Source organism: Chiloscyllium plagiosum, chromosome 6, assembly GCF_004010195.1.
Source record: "Chiloscyllium plagiosum isolate BGI_BamShark_2017 chromosome 6, ASM401019v2, whole genome shotgun sequence".
Taxonomy (NCBI): Eukaryota; Metazoa; Chordata; class Chondrichthyes; order Orectolobiformes; family Hemiscylliidae; genus Chiloscyllium; species Chiloscyllium plagiosum.
The window spans coordinates 90,903,733-90,919,386 of record NC_057715.1 but is presented as its reverse complement, the minus strand read 5'-3'; the positions used below and the strand labels follow the sequence as shown (position 1 = coordinate 90,919,386).

General features: G+C 37.6%; 1 protein-coding gene across 12 annotated transcripts in view; it reads left to right on the top strand.

Annotated features, from left to right (window-relative positions):
* LOC122550811 (periostin-like) overlaps positions 1-14,776 on the top strand; it is a 114,879-nt gene extending 100,103 nt beyond the window's left edge. The window contains exons 17-23 of one of the 12 annotated variants that reach the window (XM_043692103.1): positions 1,126-1,203; positions 3,227-3,307; positions 6,134-6,184; positions 10,317-10,403; positions 11,811-11,897; positions 12,582-12,623; positions 13,737-14,776. In XM_043692103.1, coding sequence (XP_043548038.1) covers positions 1,126-1,203; positions 3,227-3,307; positions 6,134-6,184; positions 10,317-10,403; positions 11,811-11,897; positions 12,582-12,623; positions 13,737-13,801 — 491 coding nt within the window. In that variant the 3' untranslated portion in view covers positions 13,802-14,776. The other 11 variants (XM_043692102.1, XM_043692105.1, XM_043692106.1 and 8 more) reach the window with 11 other exon arrangements.
* Positions 14,777-15,654: the final 878 nt, after the last annotated feature.

Below are 15,654 nucleotides of genomic sequence, written 5' to 3'. Positions count from 1 at the left end.
ACACCACTCACCACAGACTTCCAGGCAGAATATTTTCCTTCTACTACCACTCGCTGTCTTCTGTTGGCCAGCCAATTCTGTATCTAGACAGCTAAGTTTCCCTGTATCCCATTCCTCCTGACCTTCTGAATGAGCCTACCATGGGGAACCTTATCAAATGCCTTGCTGAAGTAGGAAGGAGAATGAACATTGTGAGTTTATGGTGCGGAAAGATGGATCTTGCCAAAAGGCTAAAGCAAAGTCAAGAAATTATGGAAAGCATGGTGCACAGAAGATTAAACACAACTTATTTGCACTATCGAGCATATTCACATTGATACAGTGGGAAAGCATCAGTTATGGCAAGAAGTTTATGTTGACTACAACGTGTGTTCAAAATGGCTGAAGATGAATAGAAGTGAATAAAGGTTATAGAATTTATTGTAGTTTGGTAAAAAGTATTTATATTGACAAAAGAATTATGCAATGGAAGATCAGAATGTAGGTCTATAGAAAATGGTATCGTGGAGAATGCTCTCAGAGGTTGCATCTAATGGTCTACTTGATTATGACAAGTGAACACTGGCATCTCTCATAAATACATAAGTGTTTACTGAAATTACTCTGGTACAAAAATGGCACAAAAATAAATTGAGTTCTGAGGAAGGGTCACTCGACCCAAAATGTTAATTCTGATTTCTCTCCACAGATGCTGTCAGACCTGCTGAGCTTTCCAGAAATTTCTTTTTCTAATTTTCATTATCTGCAATTCTTCTGGTTTTCACAAAAATAATTATATCAGTTTAATTCTACAAATAATGCCGCAAAAAGGGCCTTTAATACCATGAGCATTCTGATAAAATATGGTGCATCTGTTTACAAGCTATCTTTTATTTATTCAGAATTTATTTTTGTTGGTGATTTCTGCATTACAACAAACTGAATATTAAAATCAATTTAATTCCAGAGACAGTTACATATTCTGATTTTTAAAAATGAATTCAGTCATTTTACAGCTGTCTCCCACTTCTACAGGAATACGTCTTAGGTCACAGCTTGTTCTTAAACTGGAGGAAGTGGTGATCGATTAATGTATTATAGCTTGAGGGTACCTGCCTTTAAATCATATTATCCTTGCATTTTCAGCTCGTATTATCAAGGTCATTTCTCAGCCAAACATTACCAGAGAGATTGGGACAACTATTACTCGAGTGATTCCATATGGTAGACAAACATCTACATGCACTGTATTTGCAATAGCTGTTTTTTTTTAACCTAACTGTTCTTTCACTAATCTTTCCTCATTTCATCTCTCCCCCACCTTGAAGCCAGTGGGGCAAGGGCTTTGTGGAAGTGAATTATTTTGCCTGTCTCACTAATAGTGAGAAAGCACTGTCAGATATCTGTGATGTAAATCAATGCAACTAGTGCACTGATAAAATATTTTAAAGTGCATTAGGTCACGTAACTTGACAATAATATATGGGAGAAGGACTTATTTGCTTTGCCTCCCAGCATTGGAACCTTAGACTTTTGCAGTGCAGAAGGAGATTCTGTGTCTGTTGTCTGTGACCCCCCCTTTACTATGCAGCAATCCAAGACTGGTTCCATTATCCTGCACTTTCCCCATAGCCCTGTATCATCCACCGCTTCAATTTGTTTTTACTTCTATATTTAAAAGATGGTATGGCCTCTACCTCCTTATGCCATAGCATCACATCTCCAATAACCCAGAATAAACCAATATTTTTTTCTAACCCTTATTCTTACTCACAATAATAATTTTAGAATGATGATGCCCCCAATTGTTGACTGCCCAAGTATAAGGAATGATTAACAGATTTAAAATTGCGAGGAGCATGTTTAATATTTGCACGCAGCAGGCATCAGTTTGCGCCGGGAATGTGAACTTGTATAATTATAATGTTAACCCAGTGATAAAAGATTTAAGTAAATGAAAGCTTCCTTATATAAAATTAAAAAAAACACTGCAAGTATTCTTATGTTAGTCTGAACCATTGCAAGCATTAAGCTAATTTTAATGCCAGCATCTTGGCTGATGGAAGTGGGGGAAGGGGAAGCTTTTCTGGGTACCACAGTAGCCAGTGTTGACCCCAACATACTTCCTTGTGTTGGATTCATACCAAAGTTACAGCAGCCTCCAATCCAGATTTCCACTTGTGAATCATTTCTCATTACCAAAGTTCGGGAAATTGTCCAATGATGACTGCAGCAGCTTCAAGGGCAAGGTAACATTGCCGAATCATCAGTTGCAGACTTTGTTAATTAAGTCTCTAGAAATAATGGGAAATTCTGATACAATCACTGACTCTGTGGCTGCATCCAAATTAAAACTTCAGGTAAGTGCGAGGTGCAGTGGTTGGAAAGGGCTTGGGACATCCAAACTAAAAAAGATCTGACAAATGTATTACTTATATGGAATGAGCATAGAGTGTCACACTGCTAAATTCAATGCCTTCTGTCCATTTTATACTCAGATGTAACATCAAGCTGAATTTAATTCACCTGTAAGTGAGCTACCTGAATATAAATGAGTGATTAATGATGTTACATTGGTATAGTGACAAACATTGTCCCCGTAGCCCTGGTGAGATCTTGGACAGGGGATAAAGTCTACAATTTTGTGCTTTACTGAGGGTACCCAAGTAATCTTTTATGACTGCTCCGGTTTGAAACACAGTTTTATGACTGCTCAGGTTTGAAACACAGTTGACAGAAATAAGAAAGCAGGTTCCACTTTGAAAAACATTCATTTGTCATGACTTGAGTCCAACTGAAATTACATTTGGATCCCTTCCTGCTCAGCACAAAATTTCAACCACATTGAATGCTTTAAAAACTAGAATGATTGATTGAAAATCAAGTGAGTTTTTACTTTCCCTTACCTCAGTTGATCTTTCAAAAATGGAAAATCAGAAGGTATTCGGTAAAGCTGCAAATCTGAACAACAGTGGAGGTAGAATTAAGACTCACACAGGTAAACCTGTATCCTGATGCTGATATTAACAACACTGTTTGAAACGAGTGAACACTTACTTATAAAATAGTGGCCTGAGGAATTTGATACAAATACATGAGTTGTGTTCGGAAGTTTCAATTTTATGTCAGGCTCCATTCAACAAAAGATATCCTTCATTGACTTATCATTTTACACGTTTTTTTAGACTTGATTCTGAAGGAGTGGATTCTAGTTAAGTAACAGCCCAAAATATCTTTTGCTTCTCAGAAACTAAGGTCACAGAAATTACAAGAATTGTTACAACTAAACCAGAAATAAAAATAATTAGTGGAAAGGTCATTCAAACTGGTGAGTTCTTCGTAATTTAACTTGATTATTTTGATGACGTTCTGTAACATGTCTACTATTCTCATAAATAAATATTTTTATGAGGAAACAGAATGGGACATGAAACAGCAATTCTTAAACTTATTTCATGTATTTATTTCTAATGAATATTTGATAGGTGCACTTCAATTTGATGTAACATGAGAAGTAAATTATGAATTGGAAACTTTAATGATACCATTAAAGGAAGAGGCACATTGGCAAAAGCAGTGTCAATGTGAAAGCAAAGAGAACCCAAGGGAAAAAGCAGATTATCTGATGTGGCTCCAGCTGCAAGCATTGTGAGGGGTGAAGAGGTTCTGGTCACTGGGAGTGTAGGTGAGAATTGTCCAGTGAGACTGGAACTAAGAGAAAGCTGGTGTGCATAGGCCAGTGGGAGAGATTGGAGTGTCAGGCCAGAGGGAACAGCAGAGAGAGAAATAGCAAAGATCACTGCAGTTCCCAGCAGGAAGTGAATGGGAGATCAAACCCTGCCACCTTGCAGGGAAGGTGGGAGGGAAAAACACTACAGAAGAAAATAGGGGGAATAAATGCCAGCCCAGTCAACAATCCTGTGAATGATTTTGTTTTTCAAAAGAGGACCCTGAGTGGAGTGAAAATTGAACAAGTGAAAGTGACAGGGACTGTGGACAAAGAGCCGGAAAATGTATTTATATTAACTAGTAGTGATACTGGAAAAGCTAATGGCATTTTTAATTGGGAGGCCTTGGATCTGCAATATTGGTGATACCTAGATATTTAAAGATATGTAGAGTAAATACTGGTGAGTGAAAACAAGACAGATATTTAATAACACTAGGAAGCTTATTGCAAACTGGATGCAATCCATGTACGTGACCATGTAAGCCTAGGTCCAATTGAAATTGATGCTCAAGCTACATTTAAATTATATACAAGAGCTGACTGCAAATCTGCAGGTAGCTCAGCAATGAAGCAGACACAGTTATAAATCACTGCAGCTGTTACTCTCAGGTGAGTGTGGGAAGAGGACCAATAATGATCTTCAGTATCGCTGTGGAGACAGAGGAACAACCTTTCTCTTCCTGAAGTGGAAAGAACTACCATTCACCTCATAAGACCATAATAGGACATTAAGGTGTAGAAAAAGAAGTAGATCACTCAATTTATCAGGGAGACAGTGAGGTCTGCAGATGCTGGAGATCAGAGTTGAGAGTGTGTTGCTGTAAAAGCACAAAAGGTTAGGCAGCAACCAAGGAGTAGGAAAATCAATGTTTCAGGCCAGAGCCCTTCATCAGGAATGATGAAAGCCTCTTGATGAATGGTTCCAACCCGAAACATCAACTTTCCTGCTCCTTGGATACTGCCTGACCTGCTGTGCTTTTCCAGCGACGTACTCACATCAGTCTGCTCCTCCATTCAACGAGGTAACGGATGCCCTAATCATTCCACTTTCCTACCTTTTCCTCATAACATTTGATTCCTGATTACAAATCTGACTATTTCAACCTTGGATATATTTAACGATCCATCCCCAACAGCCCTTAATGATAAAAAGTTCCACAGATTCAATCCCCTCTGAAAGAAAAAAATCCTCCTTATCTCAGTCTTAAATGTGTACCCGCTTATTCATTGATGATGCTTTCTGGTCCTAGACTCTCCCACAAGAGGACAGAACCTTTCTGCATCTACCCTGTCAATTCCTCTAAGAATCTTAAATTTTTCACACACCTTGATGGGACTCAAAGCAAATTAAAGTATTTTTGATAAGATCAGCTGCCAGAGAACATGAATTATTTCTTTTTAAAATGTCACGCAACTTCATTTGAGAGTTTCATTTTAGCTTTGCCAATAAGTGATTAGCATTTGAACAAAGTTAAGCAGATACTTTGTAATATCAGTCATTTATCTGGCATGCAGAAAAGTAATCTCTTGTTTTTGTAAATGGATTAAATATGTCTTGGAGTTCAGTATGCCATTCTGTTTTCACTCAGTCTATAATTTCAGTGATGTAACAGTTGTTTTGAAGGTATAAATATTAATAAATTTGGTCTGCTAAATGCTTACTGCTAAATTGGGCTATAGTTCCAAAACAGATGATCAAGTCCTGTGCCTGATGCAGAGATTGGGCCCTTTGCAAAAGCAAGTTAGAATCCTAATGCTGCAGGCGTCCATTTTACCAAATATTTTAGCTTAGTCATAGCTGCTACCAGTTTTCATGAAAATCAGGTTAACGTACAATCTGACCTTTAAATCTATCTTTAATTAGACTACTTCAGCCTGCAACCAAAATGTCTGTTTTCTTAAAAGAACTTAACCAATTAGGACTTCATTTTAAAACCATGGGCTGCTGTCAGCCACTACATATTCTCACCCCAAAATTGTTGTTGCATCTTTTTCTCTGCCAATTGCTGTCCATTCTCTCTGCCCTCTCTCTATTTCTCCCCTTTATCATGATCATTTACCCTTCTCATTAAATAAATGACAGAAAATGTCAGCATTCAAGTCACCAGGCAAGTTGTCTGGAGCCATCCAGTTCACTGGTATGATATAAATGAGACCTATTGATCAATACTGGGTCAAGATCAGGATTGCCTATTTCAGACCAAGAATCACTCAGTGAAAATCTTTCTCCAGTAACTAATGTTTAAATGTAATTTAAAGCTGTGATGATAGATGTGCCAAGATTGAAAACAGGAAGTATGTGAGGTTAAGAATCATCTTCCCAACTGGATACATTACAATATTAAGAACACAAGCAATATAGAGTTTCTGCAGAGACTTAAAGTAATTTTATTATTCCCTCTCTCTCTCTCAACATTGATTCAGGTTCAATTGAACGCGATGCTGACACCTTTACAAAACTTATTGAAGGAGGAGGTTCGTAGTTCTTTTTAAGAATGCTTAATGAAATTTTGTAATTTCATAACTGATGGTTAGGTTGGGATCCTTATTGTCAAAATATACAGATGAAGGGCATAGTCTAATTGACTACTGAGGTCATTTGTAAAGAAAGACCGTTGGGACACAGGTAGTAGCGAGGAAGCAGGCATGGGTAATGCTGCATTCTGTAAATCAACCTATCATCAATAAAGACATTAATGTCCAGTTCTGCCTTGCAATCAGATTTAGGGAGTGAGAGAGAAATTTTTCAGTTTCTCACCTGTCACATTGTCTATTTTGTCTCTCTCAGGATATTGTTTGCTCTGTACATTATGAGACATTCCTGAGACCTCTGACTCTTGGGAATGCTTGGTAGATTTAGATTTTATTGTAACATGTACTCAAGAACAGGAGAACAATGGAAAGTGTATAATGTCACCACACATGCACCATCTTAGGTATAAAGGTTCCTCGGTAAAAAAAAATGTGGGTACAAAATAATAATAGAAACAAAGTGAAAAATGTTAAGCAATCCCTTCATAGAATAAGTAGAAAAGTAAAAAAAAAATTAATAGTGAACATTAAAGTACTTCTTAATATAAACTAGCAAAGTAAAGGAATAAAGCTAAAAGTTCAACAGGCTTTTGATGAGTCTTTAGCTTAGCTCACTCTCTGGAAGACCTCAGCTCTCAGCTGCCTGTTCACGGCACTGCTGCTGCAGATATTACTGGCTCTTCCTACATCAGGCCATGACGCAGTCAGCACTGATGAAGCTGCCACCTCTCCGAACTCCTCCTGCTGCCTCTGGATGCGCCAATGCAGGACCCATTCACATGCCAAGATACCACCTCTCCAGGCTGAGAAACCAGGCCAAGACACAGCCATGCCGGGCCAAGAGACTGTCATGGGCTGCCCAAAGGATGAGCCAAGCCACCACCTTGCCAGGCAGAGACATGGCTGCACTGGGCCGAGAGACCATCAAGTACCTCCAAGAGACCGACACAGGCTGAGCCAGGCTGAGAAGATGCATCACCTCTGTGATGAGCCCATGAGTGAAGAAAGAAAAGTAGGACCAAGAGAGAAAAAAAGAGAAAGACATGGATGGAATGGATGAGCTCCAACTGAAGCTTCCTACTTCACCACCATCTTGGCATAGGAACCATAGTAACATTTAGGATGGTTTTTAATTAACGGAAGTTTGTTTCTGTAGATTTGTTTATCTTGATAATTACATTAAATTTTTAAACATTTACAGAGCAGCAATGACATTTGAAGAAGAACATCCTGTTTTGACAATTATGCCTCTTTCCCTCGTGAGGCTCTCTGCGTATTCTATATATAACTCATGCAAGAAATTCTACAGTAAATTGAGTTCAGATTGTACATACAGAATGCTCTTTACTCTGTGTGATCTGTGCTTTCCCATCAAAGTGGCAAATTTAAAGTTTAAGATCGGAGAATCTGCCTGTCAAATTTTCTGTTGTCAGAGATTGTGGTAGAGCTGTCAACATTGTTCACTGCCAGCATAGAAGATAATCCACTCAATCGCCAGGTAATTTTGTGGAATTACCTTTGAGCGGTCAATGAGTTGAAATGATATCTTGTGAGCGGAATATGAAAGGACTAATCCACCTATCACTTGATTTAAAACTGTCTGTTACACAAATCGTGTATGTTGAGTGGCAGGTAGCTATGTTTTAGGATTAATGCTCTGACTCTGTCCCAGGCTCCCTCTCTTACTGCTACAAACGCACTCAGTGTGAAGCACTTGCTGAAACTTAGGAGACACTCCAGGCTGAAATACAAGCCAGGCTGTTTCCTCTCTTTAGCTAATCAAATTGTCACAATGAGCAGAGGCAGGAAGCCAGGAATGTCAGCTCATGTCATCTGACATATATTTCATACTTGCTCTCTGATTTGGAACATAAGAAATGCGAGACCTAGCCCTGACTTCTCAGAGCTCAATGCTCCCTCACCCTGTCTCTGGTAGAAATCAGATAGAGGAGGTCAGTTATGATGCAGCATGAGACTAAATAACTCCATGTTACATGGCCCACCCCATCTCCTCCCTAGGTATGACCTACTGACTGCAATTTGAAACTGAAAAGAGTTTGGACACCCATCCCAGGTTGAAGGGGGTCCTCTGTACACATCTCATTCAGGCTCTGATGACATGATCAAGGCTAGATCCAAGATTTCAATTTGGGGCCTGAGCAGAGAAGTGGTGGTGCCTTTGCCGTCAGGCCAAATCTGCCAACAGCTGGACCAAAGGCCAGGCAACATCCTGAAAGATTCATTTTATTTTTGAGTTTCCTTGGCTTTGAGGAGTAGGAATGCTTAGGCCTCCAATGGCTTGAGCTTGCCATTCATCTTTCAGTTGGATTCCCAATCAATCCATCACAATTTCCCTAACTGGAGAAATCTCTTCTGGCAAGCCTTTAACACTGTCCTGCTCACCTGAATTCCCCTAACCCTCCCACACACCCCAAGCTGACCTCAGAACAGGTATCTAAATTAGGCCATAAGTTCAAAGCTGCCTGGTTTTCAGGTGGTTGAGACAAAAATCAAAAGTTACTTCAATAACTTAGTAAAGTTTTCTTTTCTTTTAACGCATACTTTGCTTAGAAGTAGTGAAGCTTTCCTGAAGTATGTCACTGTTTTTGCGGACAAGTATTATTTCAATTTTGAAATGTCACATTCTAGTGAAGAACAGTGATGAAGTCTTTGATTTAATCCTCTATAAATACATCAGGGCCATGCCTTCTAGGGAAATAAGATCAGAAATCAGTATTGAACCCAATCGATGAAGTCTTCCTAGCTGTGGAAGTATGTGGGCAATGGTGGGAAATCTGGGAGAGTTGTTTGAGATTGGCAGTGACGAGTTTCTAAATACGTGAGTAAAAAGTCCCCATTTTCCAGAAAGTTTTAAACAGTGAGATGAGAGTCTCACTAGCGAATGGCAAGATACTAATTTGCATGTATTCACATCCTCCTTTTGTGTCAGCTCGCCTCGCTGATTTGCAGTTTCCCATTTTTCTGCCCATTGGATACAAACCAGAAGGTGACAATTCCTACCAACTCAACTTACTTTCCAGCTCTGCATCTTAGATAATTGTCACCAACATCTCAAGGCATGCTCCATGGATAAGGACTATTTGCCCACTCCCACCCTTCAGGACATTCAGGTCTCCATCAGCAAAGAAGACAACATTTTCCCTCTCTCTGATATGTTTGAAGCAATTCACAGGAATTGTGCAAGGTAGCTGCAGACTGCCAGACCTTTACAAAATGGCGCTGACACCAGGAATCCTGGGTGGGCTTGGCAGTGACTATAGGATGTGGTGCGTAAGTAATGAGATGAGTCTGGGAATATAGCATGAGTAAAATCCCTTGGGCTTATATTGAGAAACTATCCATGAAACTCGCCAAAACCAACACAACAGATTTCTGTTGGGTTTGGGTTATTTTGTATTTGATCTCGCCTGAGGAGATAAAATCATTTTCTGTTCTGACAGCTGTCAAGGGCTAAGTCTATTAACTTTTCATTTGAGTCTGATGCAAGTTCAAAGGAAGTATGACTGCAGCAAATTAAGTAAATGGAATGGATCCACCAGTTCATAGCTTGATTAGATAACTATCTCAGGAGGAACTGCATGTTTTGAAAGTTGTTTCATTTCCTGAAACAAAATGATTACCCAGAAATTATCCCAAGAGATATTATGGTATGAATGCTCCATGCAATTGTCTCAAAGTCTTCTACCTACTACTTTAATAGAAGCATTAATTAGGAAATTAAAATAACTGAGTTATTGTATCTATTAAATATGTGACAAGAATTTAATATTAATATATTAAGTAATTGAACCATAAATATCGCGTGACTTATTGTTTACTTTATGTCTTGCCGCTCAATGAAATTAGTAAATTGCATGTGTCTTATTCAGTAAATATTTTGTATAATAAATTTAGTTTCATCAGGCACAACTGAAAAATCACATCATTAATCTTCTTGATAATTACCGTCAGTGGATCTAATAATCTTGTGGTATTTTCTGTATGTTTTCTATGTCTTTCTGTGGTCTCAGCAGTGAAATCATTTAAGATTCACCATTGACATGTATCTTGTCAGGAACACAGTACACAAAGTATACCAGGATTATTGAGGGTGATCCTAAATTACTTGAGGATGAAGACATCCAAAAGCTCCTTCATGGCGGTTAGTGAGCTGATGGCTCTGGCCTTTGCCTCCTGAAGCATGGACTCATAGAGTCTCCATTCCCTATTTATAACCTCAACCAACTAATTGTTTGTATTTCCTATCTCTATGTAGAATTTGCATCATTTTGTTGTGTCCAGTGCTGAAAGTTATTTTTCTCTGGACATGTGTTACTCATACCCAACATTTAAAAACGTCTTATTCTTAACAATCTAAGGAAACAATTCTTTATATTTATTTGTAACCTTCTTTGGTGCTGGATATCAAAATCCAGCCTGAGAAATTTTGCCTAACCTTCATTAACAATCCAAGGTTGCCTTTGTTAATGTCCAATTAACACTGGAAACTTACTTTTAGATGTATTCACCGTTTGAGTAATAATGTACTGGATTTTTTTTCTGTCAATATTTTGCACTGAAGTCTGATGACACAACTTTCAGAGGCTTTCATTTCCCTTTGTTGATGAACGTGGCGAGGGTGAGACCCTTATCTTTATTCATTAGCAAAAGTGTTCCACCATTTTATATTAGATGCTAATTTCAAAGGAGATTTCTAGTTCACACCCCCTCCCCGGGTTTATCATTGGGCACAACCTTTTGTATTATCTATTTTGGTTGTTTGCCATGGAGGTCAGAATATTCAAATGCAGTCAGTGGAAACCTCCTCCCATACACTTTCCTCCTCATTAACAATTTTTATATTCGGCATCAAAATTATTATGTTCTCATTAATGAATTTACATCCCATTAACAATCTAAAGAGACATACATTTTTATTCATTATATCGTGATGCCAGACATGGTCACCTTAGAGAATACATGGTTAAAAATGGTGGTATATGGCTTTTATGTCACGTTGTGAGCTGCTTATAATAACCAGGTTCACAAGTGATGCAATGCGGTATTTCCCGTAATGAGTGTTCCATTGCAAAGAGGAGTATGTTGTAGCAGTGAAACCCTTTCATTGTCTATCATTTCCATATTTCACTTCTATTTATCATGACAACAATTTGATTATCTGAATGTTATTCACAAATTTCCAATAGCGACAAATTTATGAGCTCTGCAAAGGGCTGAAATGTTCATCAAATGTGATTGGTTGTTTTATTTTACATATGCAGATACAAAAAAGGCCTCTCTACAAATGTCGAAGCATGTCGAATTGAGGAAACTGCTACATTTTCAGTAGCATTGCATTGGAATGCGGATAATATAATTAATTCTTAGTATTTAATAACTATAAGCTGGTGCACGACATTTAATAGAATAAGTGTAAATTTTTTTGAGATTTAACCAAGCATGACTTGATTCAGATTTCTTCTTAAAGGAACGGGTACTTTCCTGTATTAATACTTGTCGTGTATCTGCTATCAAGTACTGATGCTGTCATTAACTGTTACTTTAGCAGGCTCCTCGTCCAGATTCACTAAAATTACGATTGAGGGTGAACCGCTGAGGGAGCATGAAAAAGAAGTTGAAAAAATCATTCGTTCAGGTAAGAGTATCTTCCGAAAGTCACGTAGCATTTGCAATTGTGTTGAACTCATTCAACAGACCTAGGAAGATACATGAAACAAAGTTTTAGTGATGGACTAAACTATGATCTATTTACATTTTGACTTTTTACTGTGGCTTGATTTTAGTTTGTTGGTTCCTTCAAGAAAGCTTAGTGTATAGAATATACTAGCTCCAGTAACCATGCATTAGAACCACCACAGTGACTGCTTGGCAAAGATCTAAGATGAAGCAAGTGTCATATCTGTTATACCCTGAACTTCTGAGATGTTGTTCTTGTCATAGAGTCACACAACATGGAAACAGACCTTTCAGTCCAGTTCATTGGCACCGATCAGACATCCCAAACTGACATAGTCCCATTTGCTAGCATTTGGCCCATATCTCTCCAAACCCTTCCTATTCATTTATGCATCCAGATGCCTTTTAAATGTTGTAATTGTACCAGCTGCCACCATTTCCACTTCATTAAAGTAAAGCAAATATATTATATGTTGAAGCTACTTCAATTGACTCATCAGGTGGAACTAAGTTAAGCATATGCAAACAAAATTCTGTTGATGAGTATAAAATTGTCTTCTTTTTCTCATTTATGGCTCATGATTTTTAGTACATTTCCTGTGTTTCTGCCTTTGTTTCTAATTAAATGTATTTTTTTTAAAAGAAACACCAAGGAGAACTAATCGTGGTGTGGAAAGAATGCCAGGTTTGTGAAAATTGCTTATTTGTTATTAGAATATTAGATATTATATAAATTCCCACCTGGATAATTTTTCATTTTGTACATATTGCCTGCATTCAAATTGGATTCTCCAATTGAAACAGAGACATTATCTTTATCGTTAGAAATTTGAGACCAGTGAATCAAAGCAGTTTATGCCATTTAGAAAATGGAGGAATAGTATAGGTTAGTGCTTTATTGACTGGTTAATCATTGAAGATGGAAAGTTCATGGTTCAGGTGTTGGCTGTGGACACTTTTTTCTGCCTTTGGCATTGTGATCAGTGGTACACTTCCAGCAAGAAATAGGCAAGGGGGTCACCCCTCAAATTGGATGTTTGTGCACCCACTTGAAAGGCAAGTGCAGTGCCACCAAATGTTTAGGCCACAAATCCAGATCATTGCATTACCCACTGTTATGCAAAAAATGCCCAAAACAGGATTAGCTTTCTCACTTTCCTTTCTGTCTTCAAATAGTTTGTACTTTGTTGCTGATGGGTACTAAATTACAGGCATCCAATTTACCAGAGTTAAAGCTGTACAACTTTGTCCATTTTTCTTATATTTTCTTACTGAATGCCACAGTTGGCCTCTCCTTCAAGAAACATTAATTTCCTTCTTCAACTTCTCCTGGAACAAGTATCCAGCAATCTTATTTATACACATTACCCCCTAGACTCCTTTTAATAAATGTATTTGGCTAGGGTCCATGTGATGTTTAATTTGATATTGTAGTTTACTTGAATGTCTGTCACTGCTCCACAGTTAGGTCTTGCTAAATTAGAGACAACCTTGCAGATTAAGCAGTTTGATGCTGAATGTAACAATTTTAAAGGTGTTATTAAAAGCAACATGCAAATATTATATTATCACAATAAATGTAAAATTCTGACATAATGATAATGGATAGTTGTTAAAATTATTAATAAAAGTTCTCTTCCATCTGGGTTTTAAAGTAATGAATCTTAGAATAATTCTAACATTAATATGTCTGACCAAAGAATGCCCCATTGCATAGTTGGTATGCATTTAACTGTATTTTCAAACATGTCCTTGAAGGTTATGTATTTCATTTACGTTTTATGATTTCTACATACAGTTCGAAGAAAATCAAGACAAACTATGAGGAGACGCCCAATAAAAAGAAAACCAGTTCAAGCTTAAGAATGATTTTACACCTTTTGGTACAGAAAATGCAGGACATCCACAAAATACAACTGGTGCAATTTAAAATTGGAGTCTGGCTTGTGGCGATCACAAATGATAAGGATGTTATAAACTCTTGTCAGGTTAAATGGTTGTTGAATTGAAAGTCAGAATACATTAACTTTTGTATTTCCCTGTGTTTTGCATTGAATCTTAGTATATTTTAGGATCAAATTTGGATGGATTCTGGGGCATTTCCTTGGTATTATAGGAAAATTAAGTCAGTGACCTTTCAAGATGTAAAATGAATAATTTACTAAACAGCAATTTATTTGTTGAATTTGTTCCCTAGGACAACAGTTGCTTTTGCTGGGTAAAATTATAGCAAGTCAGGAAAAAGAAAGCAATGAAAGAATATGTATCTTCTTGTTTTCTCAGTATTGAGATTACCATAAGCACAAGGGAAATACATTCAAGGATATAAAAATGAGAATGTTTCAAAGCGAACAGTTTAAAAAAGATTAAAAGTTGCTTTATGTTTGGTATTTGTTTCCATTTTTTGAAGCTGGGCTTAATAACTTACAGATGGGGATTTGGCTAATGCTTGGAAACTGGTACATCTGCGTGGTTAAGGATAAAAATATTAAAGTCAGTGCTTGTTCTAGTGAGTCTATGGGCTATTTCTAACATGTATTTTGTACTAAGACATAAAAAAGCTTTACAGGCAACCAACACAAGTTGAGGTTGTTTGTACTTTTGTAAATGGAGTGATATCTTTATTCTGAACACTTTTTTTCTAACTCAAGTTTTGTATCAATGAGACTTGCTCTTTATTCCTGTTTATGTTTTGCAGTTTAAATCCTTACTTATTGCTATTTTTGGGAAACAATGCCTGAAAATCTGTGGAAAACATGCTGAACCTGGTGCTTTTCTGTATTCTCTTTGAGAAACAATTATCCATTAAAAAAAAATCCTCACGTGGTTATACCTTAATTGGCTCTGTTACTCATGTGTATCCATTTGAATGTAATAATTGCTCCATAGGATGGTGCTAGAATGCCCAGGATATTGTTGCTTTTGACCTTTAGTGGCAATAATTCTGGATATGGGAGATAGTGATATGAAGATATTTAACTGCAACTGCTGGAAATCTAAATTAAAAAGAGAAAATGCTGCAAGCATTAATTGGGTGAGACAGTGGTTGCAGACTGTTTTACACTCCACCCAATATGATGATTTTGCCGATTTGATGATTTCTGGGGTATGGAATTTGGATGAATAGCTCTGGATCTTAAAGGAGCTAGAAGTATTTTACATGTCTCCAAACAATCTTAGTAACCATGTCTAACTATCTAATGTAACTTGTACCTAATTGTAAGTGTGCAATAAACTCAATCTCATTAAGAGCTTCTTCTTCCTCAGACTCATTAGTGGTTGTTCTGCCACCACCATAAACCAAATAGGCTTTTAGACCCAGTCAAGGACAGAGGAATGGTGGCAGCATCCTTCTGCTCGCAAACATCACAATTGGTGCAATATCAGGTTCCATACACAGCACTTAGATCATCACTGTCTCTGTTTTGTTCTACCACTTGTTAGGCCTCCAATATTGAATTATCAGAAATTGCCTCCAAGTAAATTTTGAGAAGACCGAAGCTATTGTCTATGATTCCCAGCCCAAATTCTGTTCATTCTCCATTGTTTCCAGGCCTGATAATTGTCTTAAACTCAGCAAGACTTTGGTGTTGTGAAGAAACTTTGAAATGAGTTTGCAATTACATAGTTGCACCATCACCAACATTATCGACTTTCAGCTCTGTAACATTGCTGGACTCCAAACTTGGTATTATCCACTGCTGAAGCCCATGTCC